Raw genomic sequence first — 18,310 nt, forward strand, 5'->3', positions numbered from 1 at the left:
TAGAACTGAGGCTAAAGGAATGCCCATTCAGAGCCTGCCCCGCATGTGGCCCATACATATACAGCCACCAAAACTAGATAAGATGGATGAAGCAAAGAAGTGAAGACTGACAGGAACTGGATGTAGAGCTCTCCTGAGAGACACAGCCAGAATAAGGCAAATACATAGGCAGATGCCAGCAGCAAACCATGGAACTGAGAATGGGACCCCCGTTGAAGGATTCAGAGAAAGGCCTGAAAGAGCTTGAGGGGGCTTGAGACCCCATATGAACAACAATGCCAACCAACCAGAGCTTCCAGGGACTAAGCCCCTCACAAAGACTATACATGGACTGACCCTGGGCTCCAACCTCATAGGTAGCAATGAATAGCCTAGTAAGATCACCAGTGGAAGGGGAAGCCCTTGGTCCTGCCAAGACTGAGCCCCAGTGAACAGAATTTTTGTGGGGAGGGCAGTAATGGGGGGAACAGCCATATAGATGGGGAGGGGGAGGAGTTAGGGGATGTTGGCCTGGGAAACTGGGAAAGGAATAACAATTGAAATGTAAATAAGAAATACCCAATTTAATAAAAGATGAGAAAAAAAGAAAAGATAGAGAAAATATGATTAAAGAATTAAAAAAGAAAAATAAGGTTTGAAAAAAATTAAAGTTACAGAAACTGTTGGGTATTTGAGATAAATCAGCCTTGCTTGTTCATTTTAATTATTCATCAAATATTTACTAAAGGATTAATAGTATGCTCAAATCTCAGGGTGTAATGTTGAAGAATAAACAGTTCCTGAGGCAAGGCATTGCATAGTCCTTTGCAGGCCTGCAGACACACACGCCCTGAACATGGCTGTTTTAATTAAGTAATAAATACAAGGATCACTCTTGAAGTCGGTGTACAGCACTACAAATCCACTAATGGTAATTAGGGATACGGCCTAGGATCAAACGCTATTTCTGTACTCTTATTTGCTGTGTGTCAATCAGTCTGGTAGTTAAGCTCCATTGGCAACTTGCTAGATTTAGAATCACCTATCTAGGATACTAAACTCTGTGGTGCTTGAGAATGATTGCCTGGACCAGGTTAACTTAGGTGGGCAGACCCATCCTTAAATGTGGGCAACACTATGGCATGGGCTGGGGTCCTGGACTGAGCAAGAATTTTAAAACTAAGCTGCATACCAACATTTCTGTCCTTTTGCTTCTTGACCGAGGTTGGATTTTGAGCAGTTACCTATCTCCAGCTGCTGTGCCTTCCCTGCTGTCTTTTCTATTGCTTAGAGGAGATACCACGACTAAGCCAACTTATAGAAGATTTTATTGCTAGGACAGCTTATAGTTTCAATAGCATGGCAGCATGCAAGCAGGAATGATGCTGGGGCAAAGCTGAGAGCTTGCACGTTGAGACAGCATCCACGAGGTAGACAGTGCCAACTGAAATGGCATGGGCTTTTTACACCTCAAATTCATTCTTTTTAAAACCAGCACATCTGCCATAATGGACCATATTGCCTCCCCTAACATGTGAGCCAAATTAAACAGTTCCTTCCTTAAGCTCCTTTTGTTAGGTCTGGTGTCAGAATAATGAAGAAGATAACTAATATAATGGGCTACCACATAAGCTATACATTCTGTTTTCTAACCTGCATAGATAATTGTAAATTTTCTACATGTACTTTTCTACAAGGTTGTTAGGAGAACCAAATGAATTTATATGCAATACACTAGAAGCTTAAGACATAGTAACAACACAATTACTATAAGCTAAAGGTGTTCCTATTACATATTTCAGACTCTTCAATGATGTGAAATACATGGATCAGGGAAATGAGGAAGGCCAAAGAATATAACTAATGGATAGCTTGAATATGGAGTTTCTTCACATCCGTTGTTCAGCATTATATATAGTTAATAAAGCGTGTTGGACCTCAAACACAGGGGGGATAGTAAGATAGTGAGACTATAATGCCTTACCTAACATAGTGTCAAATGTGTGGTATATACTTAATAACTGTCCACACGTACAAGAATTTGCTTATTCAACATAACCATTTTTTCATTTCTCAAAAGACAAGAAATACAGAGAAATCTGGACCTTTAAAGACCTTTAATAGAAAGGTGAACAACTGTTTTAAAAATACATCCAATGAAGTCTTTCAAATAGAGACTAAGTGCTCCTGTCATCGTTTTTAATGACATACATTCTTCTCCATCCTAGGCTTTATAGAACTGGAAAGATAATGTCAGTTTATGACCCATAAAAATAACTTCTTTCTCTTTCAAAACTGTAAGAAAGGAAAATCAAACCCTGACTGTTTTCTAGTCGAGGAAATGTTGTAATAACACACAGGAATGTCCTTCATAAATTTTCAAGAAAACAAATATTGCTGGGTTGCATATTTTAATTGAGTTGCTCATATCCAAGTTTGATCCACACAAATTTGGGGATTAAAGAGTAATGTAATATACCAACTTATTTATTTTATAAATGTTTATTGGATGCTCACTCTCTTGTAGTTTTAGAAGTAGCATGGAGAATGAATTGAGTCCAAATCCTATCATTCTTGATCTAGTTTATGATTGAAATATAGAGAAAGAATGAAACAAGCATTCTAGAGTAGGGAAAGATTGGGGATTTCTAGAACACATTTCGTCCACATGGGAAGAAAAAAAGGATTGTGTAAAATATTCCATTTATGCATTTATGTACAACTTGTGAATAGTCTTTAATCAATAACTGACACAGAAGGAAATATTAGTGTTCAGTTTTTGTTTCCAACAAGGATAGCTATGAGGTGGAGAGATTTCTCCTAATGGATCTAGTGGAGACTATTTATTGTCTATTGGACCTTGTCTACGATGATTCACATTCTTAGTTTTCATTCTTGTCCATCTTTTGCTCTCTTACCCACTGTTCCTTGTTGTTAATCCATAATAAGTAATTTTCACACAATCTCTACTCTGTGAAAAGTCAACTTTAGGCAGATAGAGTCATGAACCTAATCATGAAGAACACTGTAACCTATGTGCAGGTATATGTAGTTGATCTGAAAGTGGGCAGAAATTCTAGCAGAATTTCAAAAGAGTTAAGGGTAGCCTAAGAATATCAAGGAGAGTAAGATTTTCGAAGCTCTGCACACCCCTGGCTGACAGTTCTGTTTCCTTTCTCTTTGCATTCAGATAAAGATACAGCCAATCAGGCCCTCCACAGCAGCTGCACTATGGATTTTCTAAAAGGAGTGCAGGAGCTATTTCTGATCTTAGCTTTCCTGTAGGAGCTATTTATTATCCATTCTATATTTCTAAGTCGTCTTGCACCTGCCACATCACCCCTCAGGAGTCAATAACTCTTGCCGAAGGTGTCATTCTGCAATTTATATGGCGTATTGCATAATGTCACTGATGGACACTTTTAGTTAATATCCTCAAGTGCTCTGCCTTATCACTGAAGCAGATAATTTCCTCTGGCATTTGTATGAAAGGTTGGACACTGACAGTGTACCTGCTCACTGGAGACTTTATGTATGCACTGTTTATTTTGGCACATATTGTTAATACATGGCTCCAAATTTCTACACATTTACTATATTTTTGAACCGCTGTATGAAAGAAGAAAGGCCCCATAGTAAATGGACAATTTCAACGTACAAATCTACTTCCACAAAGATGTCTTTACCCATGTTACAGTGCTCATAGCCATACAGTCATATCTCTTAAATGAATCCAGTAAAAAGGTGGGGTGATATGTAATGCTCTTTACCTGGAAGGCCTTTGTAAGCCCAGTTTCAAAAGGATATAGTAAATAAATCATGTATGTATTTGTGCCACTTACAAAATGCAGCAAGGACAGAGTTTAGAATTTTTTCTATTTGGTAAATATATTCTTTTGTTAGGAAATTTTTATTTCATAAGTTTTGGGGAATTTACTCCTAGTATCATATTCATATAGTTTTCTGGAAATCCTGAATGTTATAAACTCAGTTGTCATTCAGGAGAATTATGGAAAAGAAGCCACTTGCTGCATTTTAAATGGTAATATTAACTGAGAAAACCATTGAATGAAGTTGTGAATAAATGGGACACTTGTGCATGAGAACCAAAACCAAATCTTAGAAACATAGGTGCATAGGTGTACTGGACTGTGAGGAATTCTTTCTATTTTTGAAGAGCTATACAGAATATGTCTGATAATAATGTAGAGATAGTTTGCTAAGAATCAGATCAAGTGTGTCTGTGTAGCTTATCATAGAGTAGCCACTGGATTCAAAGAAAAGAATGAGGATATTTCTGAGAGAATATCATAGTGACCTTGGTGATGATAAGCTATGACTTTAACCTTAAAGAAGCATTTAACTACTAAAACTCTTCTGACAAAGAAGATGAAAATGGTGTTCCTAGAGCTGCTCAGTCACTAGGCATAGCAATGGGCATGCACAGCATTTTCCTTCAGAGTTGTCTCTCAAAGTGTTATGTTTTGAGAAGACTCTGTTAACATCATTTGGAAAGAAAAATACATCAGAATTCTGAACAAAATGTTATCCTCTTGCTCATGTTCCATGGCCACTATAACTAAAGATTATCTCTCCCAGTATCTAATGCACTGATGGAAATGAAGCTTTGATATTGCAAGGAAGGGATAACAAGGAATCTGAGTCAGGTTCCCAGGCTTTACAAAACAAAAGCTAGAGTAACAAACTGTGTGCAAACAAATGGTTAATCTTCATTCACTTCCAAGCCTCAATTCCCCCCAAACCTTAACGTCTTTATCTCTTAATTGTACACCATAATAGTAGCAATGCTAATGATTTCATCTTGAGGCAATGCTTTAAATAAATGTCGAGTTTCCTTTAAAATGTACAGCGGCTTCATCACCAATGTGTCTTTATTTGCTATATGAAATAAGTGACGTAGACTAGGAACCATTGATTAAATCTAGGTAGCTTTACCATCTTCCCATTCTCTATATCTTTCTAAGAGGCACAGGAAGCCAATAAGAAACAATTAAAATTATATTCTATTTGAGAATACATAAATCTTAATATATGTTATATTCAAGAAGGGTGATATATATCTATGTATATATCATATTTTATATCTATTTCCAAAGACATTTAGTGACATTTCCAAGGCATTTCTCCTTCTGCAACCATCCCATTGCAAACAATTTTCTATAATTTTATGAATTTATATAAGTATATGAAATATCATTTTCTATATGTACAGTATGTGTAGAGGAGAGATAAGAGATCATATAAGTGCACATATATGTGTGGGTATTATACACATGTACATGCATGTATACAGAAGCCTTTGGTGTCATTTTACAAGTGCTCTTTTTCGACACATGCTTTCTTTATGGTCTGCTCCTTGCAACTAAGGTGGGTTTTTGTCCACCAAGCCTTGGATCAACATTTCCTTTTTCCAAGTACTGGGATTACAAGCAAATACCACAATATCTGGCTTTTGAAAACATGGTCTCAAAAAGAAAAGAAAAAAAAAGAAAACATGCTCTCTGAGAATTGAACTCAGGTCTGTATGCTTACATGACAAGCACCTTACTAAGGTACTTCCACAGCTCAAATCATGAGCACTTTAAACAAACCAACTTAAAATATATTTTATTTTATTCACATTTTCTTGATTAGTGTCTTATATGGAAGGACACAGACCATTTTAAGTGGTGTCACCCCTGGTATGGTAGCCCTGAGGGCATATAAGAACTGGGTTGAGAAAACTGAGTAGCAGGATTGAAAGTAACCCTCCTCCATAACCTCCCTCCAGGTTTCTGCTTTGAGTTCCTGTTCTGACTTCCCTGAATAATGGACTCTAGACAGCAAGCTGAAATAAAACCTTTCATCCCCCAATTCATTTTGGTGATGGTGCTTATCACAGCAATAGAAACAGTAGAATTCCATATGTCTCTTTACATCCCTTTTCATTTGGTTAGTCCTAAATGGACCACCACCAAGGCTCAGGGAACATTGAAGGAGAGAGAGGAGCAGAAAGATCAGAAAGAATGTAAGAGCCAAAGGATGGAGTTCAGTGCTCTAAAATACTTCTCTACACGACATGGCTCAAGAGCTCACTTTAAGCCTGCTTGGCTACAGGAGGTCAAACCAGCCAGTGATGATCTCCTGGTCTTCTGCATTCCTGAGAAGATTTTAAGTGGTGGAGAGTTGCTGGGGTATAAAAATTATTCTTTTTGAGGATGTGGCTACTAGTAGTTTTTCATGTTCCTGTTCATGGACCCACACCCATATACACAGGAGCAGCACTAACTGGACTCTGACTTACAAAAATGTGACATAAAATTGAGAGGAGGAAGTATTGAGTAGAAATGAGGAGAGTTTGTAAGGAAATAGGGATAGAAGCAGTCATATTTAGTTATACATATGCATTAAATTCTCAAAAATTAAGAAAACTATAAGTATATTCATCCTAGCTACTTTTCCAGAAATAGTCTTGTACATAAATTAATGGCTTGTAAGCCAAAACCAAGGCAAGACTTGGCTGATTTACTCAGGAACTCAACTGTACATTTCTAGGTTTTCCCAGGGAAAAATAACTGCCTTACCAATATTGAAAGATGAGATAAATCATGGACTAGTGCAAACTTTCTGGACAGAATTAATGATTTCCCAGAGAAAAGACCAATTTTCTAGCAAGATTGGATGAACCTAAGATCTTCTGTGGATGAATCAATAATTTACGAAAGAACACACTGAAATCTATTAACTTAGAATATCAATACCACGGACTACGAATGTTGGAAGGAAACTTAAAAAAAGATCTTGGACTGTTATTTATAAGTGATACCAGTGAATCAGAGGGCATTTTTCAGGCCACAGCTGTCAGAGTTTTAGAATGGCACATGAGACTCAGTTTAAGTTATTTTTTTCCCTTTGAGGTTTATCAGCCCTTGGTTTGTTAACGGCATTATGGCACACAATGTCCTAGACAAAATACTATAAAGAAAGCATCATCCATTAAATATTTTAGCTCTGCAATTCTTAAACTAAAGAAACTAGTGATCTGTTGAATATTTCAGGTCCCTCCATCCAGATATTCAGTAGAGGCAAAGCTTGAGAAGTACGAGGTATGGTATATATCTTTTAAACTGTAATTAATTCATTAAAATTGTACACATTTGTGAAATCTCATGTGGCATTTTAGTGTGTGGATCTATTGTGAATTGTTTAAGTCATAGTAAACATACCTATTTCCTTACATTTTTATCATTTTGTGTTAAAAAACATGTGTTTTGTTGTTGAATTTGCTTTAATATTAAATCCTAAATTTGTTGATCTAGTATATTTCACATTAAATTCCTGTAGTAACATCAGTCAGTTAAAAGGAAAAAGTTGAGTATAAGAAACCCATTGTGACTATCAGGTGGTATAGAAGAAATAAGTCATCCTGGATATTATCATCTAACTTGAGTGGTCCCAATGAGGTTAACCAAACACTTGAGGCCCTTCTTTTAGGAGACTTTAAGGTTCCAAGCTAAATAAATAGCTTCCTGTCTTTCAATACATTTGTGGGACATAAAAGCAAAAATATTTTTTCCCTAAAAGAATATCTGGTAAAAATTAATCTTGACTCCCTTGTAGGCCATGAAGTGGTTTCTAGGAATCAACACTGAGATATTTAAATAGAAACAAATTAGAAGATTGGAGATTATATTAAATTCCACAAACACTTGTGTTTCAAAATGGAAGAACATTTCTGTGCTAAAGTAGATGAGGTTTCCTAGAGAAGCAGAATTGTGACAATAAATAGCTCCAGATCAGACAGGGAATGGTAAACAAGCAAGGCTTTCCAGTGCTCACCATTTCCTGGAAATGCATCCTGCTTACTCCATGCCCTTTGAATGCCTCACCCAATGATTCTCATTCTTAATGATGCATCAGATATATGGGGAAACTGAAGGGCATGAAAAGAAGAATGTGTCTTGAAAATACTGTTCCAAATAGATTTGGCATCACATCTTGTATCCAAATATAAGTTCACAGTATATTTTATCACGGAATTGCCACAGGGCAGTCAAAACAATATTAGCAAGGCTACCAAATCAAATAGAAAGAAAGCTATTGTATTACCAATAAAACACCTTTTACTTTCAATCCTACATCTCACCTGGTCATCCTGTCTCTCCATGTTTAAATCAATCTCTCTCTCTCTCTCTCTCTCTCTCTCTCTCTCTCTCTCTCTCTCTCTCTCTCTCACACACACACACACACACACGCATTGCTGGACATATAAAATAATACAGCATTATGCTCTTTCATTTATGTGTTCTGGAGTATTGTTTATCTATCAGGACAATATAAAAGAAATACTCCTTCTTCACTTTCCTTCTTTCTCCAAATTGATAAGGAAGGCTCACTAAGTTACAAATCCATTTAGAGGTGTCTAGGTGACCATCTGAATGTTGACAGGGAGGTAACTTTGCTAACAAACTGACATTTAGGCTCACCCCCAATGTTCATCTCTCTCATCTGCCTATTCTTTGTAATCTGGGAAGCTAAACTTCAGGATTTCTATCAGTTGGCTCTCTAAACTTCTGAATGTAGCCTATGAAAAGGTCCCATGGGAGATGGAAAGCAGAAGATTGAGGTTAAGCGATGTATCCCCTAGCTGTCTCTAGCAAGGCTGCAAGGATTATCCATACTGCTTCCCCATTATCAATGGATAGTTTCTTTGGATGGTAGACTTATGCTATAATAACAACTCTCTCTCTCTCTTGTTCTTTCAAGTTGGGTGTACACTTCAGGACAATACTAAAAGAGGGCACAGCTTCCTACTTGAATTGTCCTAGTTATTATCCTAATTGGTGAGCCATACTAGAATACAGTGGGTTGTCATGCAAGGGTAGCTTCCCATTCTTTAAGGAGTAGAGGAGGGGATAAAGAAAGGAGGGATTTGTGAGGGTGGGACTTGGGAGAAGAGGAAAGGTGACTGCAATTGAGATATAAAGTGAATAGATAAAACCTACTGACTTTATTTCTAAATGTTCTCAACAATTCTGAATAACACTCAGAGACTTAAATCTTTTGCTCATATCATTCCTTGAGTGGCATTTACATGTTCCGAGTATCTATAATCAGCCATAAATATCCAGAACATCCCCTTCAAGAGAGTAGTCAGTGAACCAGTACTGTATGCCATGGTGACTTCAGTGTCTTTGGTCAGAATATATTGTATGAAAAATATTTTCAATGAACAAACATAAATATTACTTCCAAAAGTTATGTTAAGAGGCTTGATGTTTCTCTTTCTAATGCTTTATTCAAATAATTGTCTAATCAAATACTACAAGAAAATACCTATTACCTATTAGAGCACTATTAAGAATAAACCAATGGCTATTCTTTTCTTACTCTAAACCTAATGACTCCAACTAGAATTATTATACTGTCTAATTATTAAGTGCAAAGATACCTTAATATATCTGTCACTATTTTTCAATTTTCATTTCTTAAACCTAAACTATAAATTTATCAGCAACATAGATCAACTTATTCTTCAAGATGTGAAGGGACAGAAAGTGCTCTTGAACTCAGCAAAAGATGGTTAGACTTTTTAGTGAAGAAAGTAAATTCATGGGGTTATTCATCATTGACTAAGGAATGACACAATACTTTTCCAAGACTACGTGATGGGCCTCTATTTCTCATGCTCTTCAAGTCACATGTTACAGAGATCAAATGTTCTCTTTATAACAATTACTGTAAAATTGGAAATCAATTACATGTGTTTGTGTAATGAACCTTGCAAAAACAGTTAGGTAGGTAAGAGGATACAACAGAAACAAAAGTAACAGTAGCTTCACTTAAATGCAGGATCTCCCTTTCAGAGACTGGATGGAATTAAGTCTAAAGTTTTTACTTGGTTTATTCTTTTAGACAAATCCAATATAATAATTATGGGTAGTATTTGAAAGGAGAAATATAATATCTTCATAAAAAGGCTCCCTCTTGGCTTCATATTTAGACATTTCAAATAACCATTTTATATTAAAAATGCTCCCACTGAACTAATAAAAGAAAAACTAAGTGAGATACATAGCATCTACTGTACCATCACTACCAGTAGAATCGAATGTGCCACAGTGTGTCCAATTAGTTTCTTCCATGTAAAAAAAAATCAACATCTATGAGGATACACTAATGCAGATCAAGTTCTAATAATCACAGTAAATGCTAAATTACATAATGCAAGAATGGCAGTAATAACTCAGTATTGATAATAGTCCCTTTTATACAAGTTCAATTTGTGATATAACTTTTATTAAAATATATTAACCATAAATTATAACAAGTTTTAATATTTTCATTAATTTAAATAATGTATTTTGAGCATATGTAACACTTTTTATCTTCTCATGTCTGCTGATCCCCTTCTAATTTCATGTTTATTTTTGTTGTTGACTTAACTGCTTGGAAAAGATCACTTATAGGATATGAGCACCCTAACAGTGACTATACCAGGGAAGAAAATGTTTCTTCCTGGCCCACCAACCATTAGCTATAATAGATCTTCAGGTAGGGGTGGGGTCTTAGAGACTCCCTCATTCCTCTATCATTGCATTTAGTTACTTACTATTGTTGATATGTGTATATGTGTGCACATGCCTGTAAGCATGGGGTGGATTTCTGGGCATGTGTATGAAACAATGCATCTGTGGAGATCAAAGGAACACTTTTCGGAACTATGTTATTTCCTTTTACCATTGTTTCTAGGGCTCTTACTGACCACATGTTGGAATATTGAAAGGCTCAATATTATGCAAGTCTTATGCAAGTAATTATAACTACTTATTTAGGTGAAAACAACTTGAATAAATAAAAACATTAAAATGCATGGCTCTATTTGCCTCATTTGGGTCTCAGAATAACCCAAATGATGCAGTGAAAGACACAAGAATGTCCAAGACATGAATAATTGTGAAGATATCTTTTCTCAAAACTGGCTGAACCACAACATAAACATGAATCTTCTAGACCTAGATCCAGGACTCTTTCCACAATGCTAGTCTGTTCCTATGCAATGGGAAATAGCATACCGATAAAGCTTTCGGCATGTGCTTTGTAAGAAATCATTATATTATGGGCTCCTTCTTTTACTACCAACTATAATTCCTGACAAGTATCCTGCAGGACTAAGGCAAGGCTTGGAGGCTGGTATATACACAGTGGACTGATGTTCTTACAGCACACAAAACTAAAGTAACTTGTGATACATTGTGTGAAATTCAGATGTTTAAATATTCATTAATGTCATTCTTAACCAAAAAAGCTACATGTAAATTTCTTTTTGTTCCCCACATTTACCTGCAATTGTCTTGTTCTTTTTAAAACTCACCCAGTGAGCTGGACATGGCGGCACATGTCTTTAATCAAAACACTCAAGGGGCATAAACAAGCAGATCTCTGCGAGGTCAAAAGCAGCCTGGTTTACCAGGCAAGTTCCAGGACAGTCAGAAAGCAAAAAATTCATAAATGTGGGAAATGAACATTTGTGGGGGAGTGAGAGCTTGATAGGGTAGAAGTTGAGAGTAATTAGAATGCTTTTTATGCCTGGATAAAAACATCAAGAAAATGTTAAAAGTGAAACAAACCCCCCAAACCTAGGGTCTACATTTTCTAGACTAGAAACAGTATTCTCAAATAAGTTTTGAAGAAAGTAACTGATAAGCCTTACTGTTAGTTCCATTATTTGTTTTAATGTGAGATGAGAAATTGATTCAAGACAGAAGCAATGGCACTGTAATCTGAGCCATGATAGTAACAAGCTAATTTAAGAAATACATTAGTCAGGGAATTTCAGGCAGGAGTTTTGAATATTATTGAAATCAGGCCACACTCACATTACTGTATATAAAGTGGCATTAGCTCTAATCTGTAATGAAAGCCTGAGCAATTTAAGAGAGAACATATTCCTTGAATTCTACATTCAGTAAATACTTACAAATTAGTTTTCCTTTGGAAATAGAAGTAAGTGTGTGTGTGTGTGTGTGTGTGTGTGTGTGTGTGTGTGTGTGTGTGTGTGTGTGTGTGTGTGTGTGTGTGTGATGGCCAAATTTCAGAGATATTGAAAAAATTCTTTCAATCCTAGGTCCTTGGTAACCACTCCCATTTCTTAGAGGCAATCAATATTCTGCTCTGTATATTTTAGATGTTTTAATGCATATATAATCATGGCATATGTATAGACACGTATATCCATGTTATATGTACATTGGAAAGAAAATGTATAAAGATGCTGAAAACCCTTTGTAAAGTGGTTTTATAATTTGTTCTAAAATATTGCATTTGCATTTTCAATCATCCAATTTTCCTTCTTTCTCTTCTCTGTCTTAGTTTTCTTCTAGTGTCCTTGTATCTCTAGTTTCTTCCATTTTCAGTATATGGCCAAGGACAAACAATTTTTCCTAATAAAATGGCAATCATCTTGTAATTGGCCTTAGTTCTAATTCACTTGAAATAAGTGCTCTTACCACAATTTTAAAAATTAATGTCTCAAAAAAACACATGCTGCATTTATATACTTTATATTTTTACACTGAAACTTACAGATATCTGAAAAAAAAAGCATTTTTATATTTTCTAACAATTACTCTAATGTGTTTCAACTTTGACACTATTCCATTGGGCTTTTCTCCCCAACCCAAAACTTAAAAAAAAGAATTTACTTCAAACCTGTTGATTAATTCTGGGAAATTCCAAATTAAAGCAGAGTAAAAATTTTGTGAAGAAAGCAATCAGGCAATGGATAATTCATATAATTCCACAGTTTTTACCAAGGTCACTGAGGCAATTTTTACTATAGTTCTTAATAAAATGGAGACCTCCGAATATCCAAGGTTTTGGACCCTTTAGGGAGTCTGAGGGCTTTTACTACTTTCTTAAGACTCATGCCTCACACTTAGAAGCATTCTATACCTCATTTTTAGAATTCAAAGTAATGTTCCATGTCCATGAGATCAAACAAATGGCCATGGTTGACTATTTTAGTTCTACCTGAGAAAGGTATTATTTTCCCCTGTGCCAGCTGGACAGGAGTTGATATTCATATCTGAACTTCACTTGAATCGTGCTATAGTCTCTGAAGGTCAAAACTTGAAGATCGCTGGTTTCATGAAGAAGATCAACCCAGCTCTAACTGTATACGAAGCGTTTCTTTAGCTACTAACTTATTGGAACTTTCAGAAAGCTTTATTGAGTGCAAATGTGAGTTTCAATGTCACGCATCTCAGTTTCAAACATAGCTCTCTAGTCATGAGAAAGGAGGAAGGGATATTACCCCCTCCCTAATATTATCTATTCCAAATTCTATCCCCCAGATTGTTGTGGTGCAATGTCTTTGTTTGCACAGGAAGCTAGTTTTATTTTCAAAGAAAATCGTATTAAAAGAGATAAAGGTTTTGTTTCCAAATGAGAGAAAGAGAACTAATGTACTTTATCCATGTTCGAGCATTTCATTAAATACTTAGTGTTTAAAGTAGCATTCTCAAGGTTCAATAACAGTGTCAAAGGCAGATGTGTAGGATGGTGGTACACAGCACCGTGATAAATCAACTGAAATGAGACCAGCCACTCAAGTACAGGAAAGAAGCTTCTATGCCGATACAGTGTCAGCATTTTCCATGGTCTTCGGACAAGGTAATTGTGAATGGGCATACTGGTGTGGAGGGTTTTGGTTTTTTTCTGTACAGGGAAATTGGAAAATGTGAGTTTTGACAGGGTCTGATTTGCATCTCTATAAACCTTCGAGATAGAATTCAACTGGCAACTCTGAGTCATGATTTTGTTTATACACTTGAGCCTCAGCACATAAGAAAAGCTATTTTTCCCCTGGAGTTTGTAAGAATGTCTCTCAATTACAGGGACTAAGACTGACTCATTTCTGGTTTCTTCTCCTGGGTTGCTTCTACCTTCCTTCATATGTGTACGTCCATGATGACATCTTTCAAAACCCATCAGGGAAAGGGAATAGACATGCAATGTTTTCCTGACTTTAAAGTACACTGGTAAAAAGCTTTCCAGTGGGAAACCGTTATACACTTATATTTGGTTTTCCTATTTCCAATGCAAAGGAGTATGGAAAACAGAGAAATCTCTTAGGATTTCCTAAGGCTCATGGAGTAGCCATTCACCTTAGTTTAGTTGCCCGTATTTGGTGTGACTTTTGTTCTGATGCTAAAATTTTGTCTTTCTCTCTACTTTTTGATCACTGTTATTATGAATATCAACATCATCACGTTTATTATTATCCCAACCAATTGGTTTTAGGATTCTCTCCTAATTCTAGATGCAATCACATCTCTTAATAGCTCTTTGTTTCTACATATTATGCAAAACTTCCCATTCATACATTTACAAACAAATATAAGTACTGTAGTTTTCTTCGTTGGTTCTTGATGCTACAAATTTCCAACTATTCCTCAATTTCAATTTCTTTCTCAACACTAATTTAAGATCATTTTTATTTGTCACTAGGTCTACTGCTGTTCAAAGTCCCACTCTCAACATCTAGTAAGTTAATTACAAGCAATCATTTTCACAATTAATGCACATTTCTTTCTCTTATTTCTTTTCTCATTCTACTAAAAGGGATGCTTTATTTGCCTTAAACTGCCAAAAATTCATGTGTGTATATGTAAAATAGGATACCATCCTGTTTTCTTAAGTACAGTGTAGAGTAGATTAATGAGGCAGAAATATGCATACTCGTCTTACTAGACATATAATGCTCCATTAGAGTACCAAGGATAGGAAAGGATTTTACCTTAAAATACTAATCATTTACATTGAAATATCAATCTCCCTAAACTAAAGAACTGCTTGGAAATAAGTCAAGTAATTGACTTTGTCTAATAAATATGTTCTGTCTAAATAAGGTCACGAGGGAATAATAGTGCTTGCTGTAGTGGAGAGTTAAAGGGAGAAGATGAAAGTCAATGACATTCATTCACTTTAGAATCGAAAGTGTTATTCTTTTTAATTTTTCTTAAGTCAGTCCTTTAAAAGTTCTGTATTTTTTTCCTTTACCTATTGACTAGATCAATAAGGGGTGACTTTGCACTGCTAACCCCAACCTCTTTGTTCATTGATCTTTTAGAACTAGAGGCATCATTTGTAAAGAGTGACATCCACAGAAGCAACAGTAGAGGAAAAAAACTTGTGACAAATAATAATTTGTTCTATGTCCATATTAAAACACTACATAGTCACACAGATGCCTGCTTTACTAATATTTGATAGTGATAATAACTACTCTAATCAGGCAAAACACTTATGAACTTGAGCAGTTTTCCGTATGTGGATGAAATGAGGCTTTCTATGAATGGCTTAGTAGTAAATTACCTCTCCAGTATGAGGGAGCCTCTAGTATTTTGTCCATAGTACAACATGGTACTTCATTTCAAATACTATAATTACTCATATAACGTCTTTTCCACATTGAATATTTTTTGTACATACACCTGTTTCCTCTCTGTTTTCCAAGGCGCCCAGCACTTAGTATTGCACATATGACTCTAAACATGTGAATGAGCAATCCTATTGAAAGCTGACTCTTGGCTTGTTAAGCATATAACTTCATTTCAAATATTGAGTTCCTGAGAAGTGTCCACAAAATTGTAGAAAATTGAATGAACTTAAAGATTTTCTTTAGGAAAATTGAACTTAGCTGTCTTTTTTTAGAAACATTTTCAATTAAAGGGATACTTGTTTTGCCAGAATTATGATATACAACTTCATGGAATGTGCTCAAACTGGGTATATTCAGAGGCATTGCATATAAAGAAGAGATCAATTTGGAATTTTGTTTTCATGCTCATATTTGCCAATAATAGGAATCAAAACTCCAGGAAAGTAACATGATTAAATTACTGATGAGCGAAACCAAAGCGATGCATGTATTGATATGTAATAGTTAAATTCAAAGTTAAATTCCCCTTTACAAAATAACATAAACACTTCACAGTAAATTATATTGCACTCAACAATTTAGAAAGGATACTTGCCATTTAAAAAATGTATTAAAAAAACTAAACCATCAGAACCATTCAGTTCTAGCAATAATTGTTTGTTTCTTTACTACAATTTTTTCTGATTTAAAATAAACAGAAATAAATGGATAAATCAATTACTTCTAGAGAGTAATATCTATTTTGCAATGTTAAACAAGCAAAACACCAAAATTAATCTTTTATTTTCTTCCAATTAAACAAAAAAGCATTTACCCTCTCTGACAGGTGTATTTTAGAATCCTATAACTTTTCTTTGCATTAATTTCAGAGTAATAATTTCAAATCAACCACTGGAATAATTAAGTAACTTGGAATTGAACATATCTTGTATATTAAATTAAAGTGTTTTCTAGCAAAGTTCAAAAGTTAGAGGTCCAAAAGACTACAAAATAGCATGTATTGTAGTAAAATGCAAAATGTACACTGACACAGATATTGAAAAGAACTGAGTATTTTCGTATACCCATTGAACTTGGTGCAAGTCTTCATAGATGCTCATGCAAGCAAACTCTATCATTTGGTCTTGTACTCACTTTCAGCCACAGGCCAACTTAAGACAAAATAGGGATCGTGACAATCATGTCTGCCACTAGGGTTACTTGTGGAATAGAATAAAGCCAAGGAAAGTTTTGAACAGGACAAGTGCTAAGTAATATATAAGCTGTTTAAATCTAGAAATATTTAAACAAAGGCCAAAATAAAACAAACGACACACTTGCCAATTCTTTTTTACAGTGAGTCTGAAAGTGTACAATGAAAATATCCTTCCTACACCTGAGACATTTCAAAAGCTGCAGCATGATGTTTCACTGGAACCTACCTTTAAAATTTGGCCTGATTCTTGCATCATATCCTGATGTCCTTCCCATTAGTTTATCCAAGAAATCTGAAGGAGACAGGGTCTGCGAGGGATGTTTTCCAGACCTGGAGTCATGGTCTTTGCAGAATGCTTCCCTAAACACATTATTAACTCTTTTAGTAAGACTTACCCATTCATCCTCAGAGAATTAATACAGAGCATTTGAATTGCATTTTGGAAAAAATGTTTAATATACCAGCAAGAAGAAAATTAGAAAAATTTGAGGTCCTGATCAACTTCTTAACTTGAACATTCTTTAAAGTTAATTTCAACTGATGAGAAGAATAAATCCTGGGCAATATCAGCCAAGTGTCTGAACTTTAATTATATTTTGTGTAAGGTGGGATAATGTCTATAGATTCAGGTTCCAGATTTGTGGATGTACAAAGGATTTTTGTTTTTAGAATTATCAGTGAACTGAAGACAGTTATTTAAATTCATATGATAATGTAATATCAATTCTTCGTGGCTATAAAATTTCAACATTTCAGCTGTAAGCTCATCTTTTACCATTTATGAGAAATACATAATAATAAGATAGAATGAATAATATAATTATTACACGGATATTTTCTCTTCTGCTACCATTTGATTGCAGCTACCAGCATTAGTCTTTTCCAATGTGTTATTTGAAAAATAAACCTTCACTTGGAATTTCACCACCATTTTAAAATAGATCAATAGTAAGTATGTTATTTGAATCATTTTATTAGTTCTTATTTGTATATGAACATGCAAATTTCAGACTCTCCAATAAAGCATTAATGGAATATAATTTCTATGGTATTGAACCTTTTACATTATCAAAAACAGGAAAAGGTGATGTGAAAATTTCTCGGATTTTTATATCCAGATTAGGTCATAAAAATCACATATTTGTTTGGTAACAAGATCAATTCTTTCATAATACATTGATAGTTGACTGAATGTCACTAACGTGTTGGTGTTTACATATATGTATATATTATATATGCATATGTTTTAAATAATTTGTTGTTTCTACAATTAAGATACTACAACAATCAGGCCATTTTTTTTTCAAATCAGAGGTATTAATTACAAGTGCAAAGATGATATGAACATTTGTGGGAGTTAAAAATTGATATAGTCATCCAGAAATACTCACATTTCCATATGCAGATTCATCTGATAATTGAGTATTATTTTATTATGATGGTGGCTGGAATGAGGCTAATGATGATGTTGTTGATGATGATGATGATGGTGGTGATGATGATGATGATGGTGGTGGTGGTGACTGTAATAAAAACCCAGCCTAGAATCTTTCTTATGATAGTAAGAGGTGTGAACCTGAAAAGAACATAGGGGTTTTCCCAGTACTCATAGCATTATTTCTATGTGTTCAATTTCTCCTGGTTATGTGAAAAAATAGCATAAAATCTTTTAAAACATTTAATGACCTATA

At 35.0% G+C, this 18,310-nt stretch overlaps 1 protein-coding gene across 1 annotated transcript in view; it reads right to left on the reverse strand.

Moving 5' to 3' along the window:
• Positions 1–18,310, reverse strand: part of Glra2 (glycine receptor alpha 2) — a 220,317-nt gene that overhangs the window by 200,564 nt on the left and 1,443 nt on the right. The window contains 1 exon segment of the mRNA XM_032889979.1: positions 16,846–16,979. Coding sequence (XP_032745870.1) covers positions 16,846–16,979 — 134 coding nt within the window.

Source organism: Rattus rattus, chromosome X, assembly GCF_011064425.1.
Source record: "Rattus rattus isolate New Zealand chromosome X, Rrattus_CSIRO_v1, whole genome shotgun sequence".
Classification (NCBI taxonomy): Eukaryota; Metazoa; Chordata; class Mammalia; order Rodentia; family Muridae; genus Rattus; species Rattus rattus.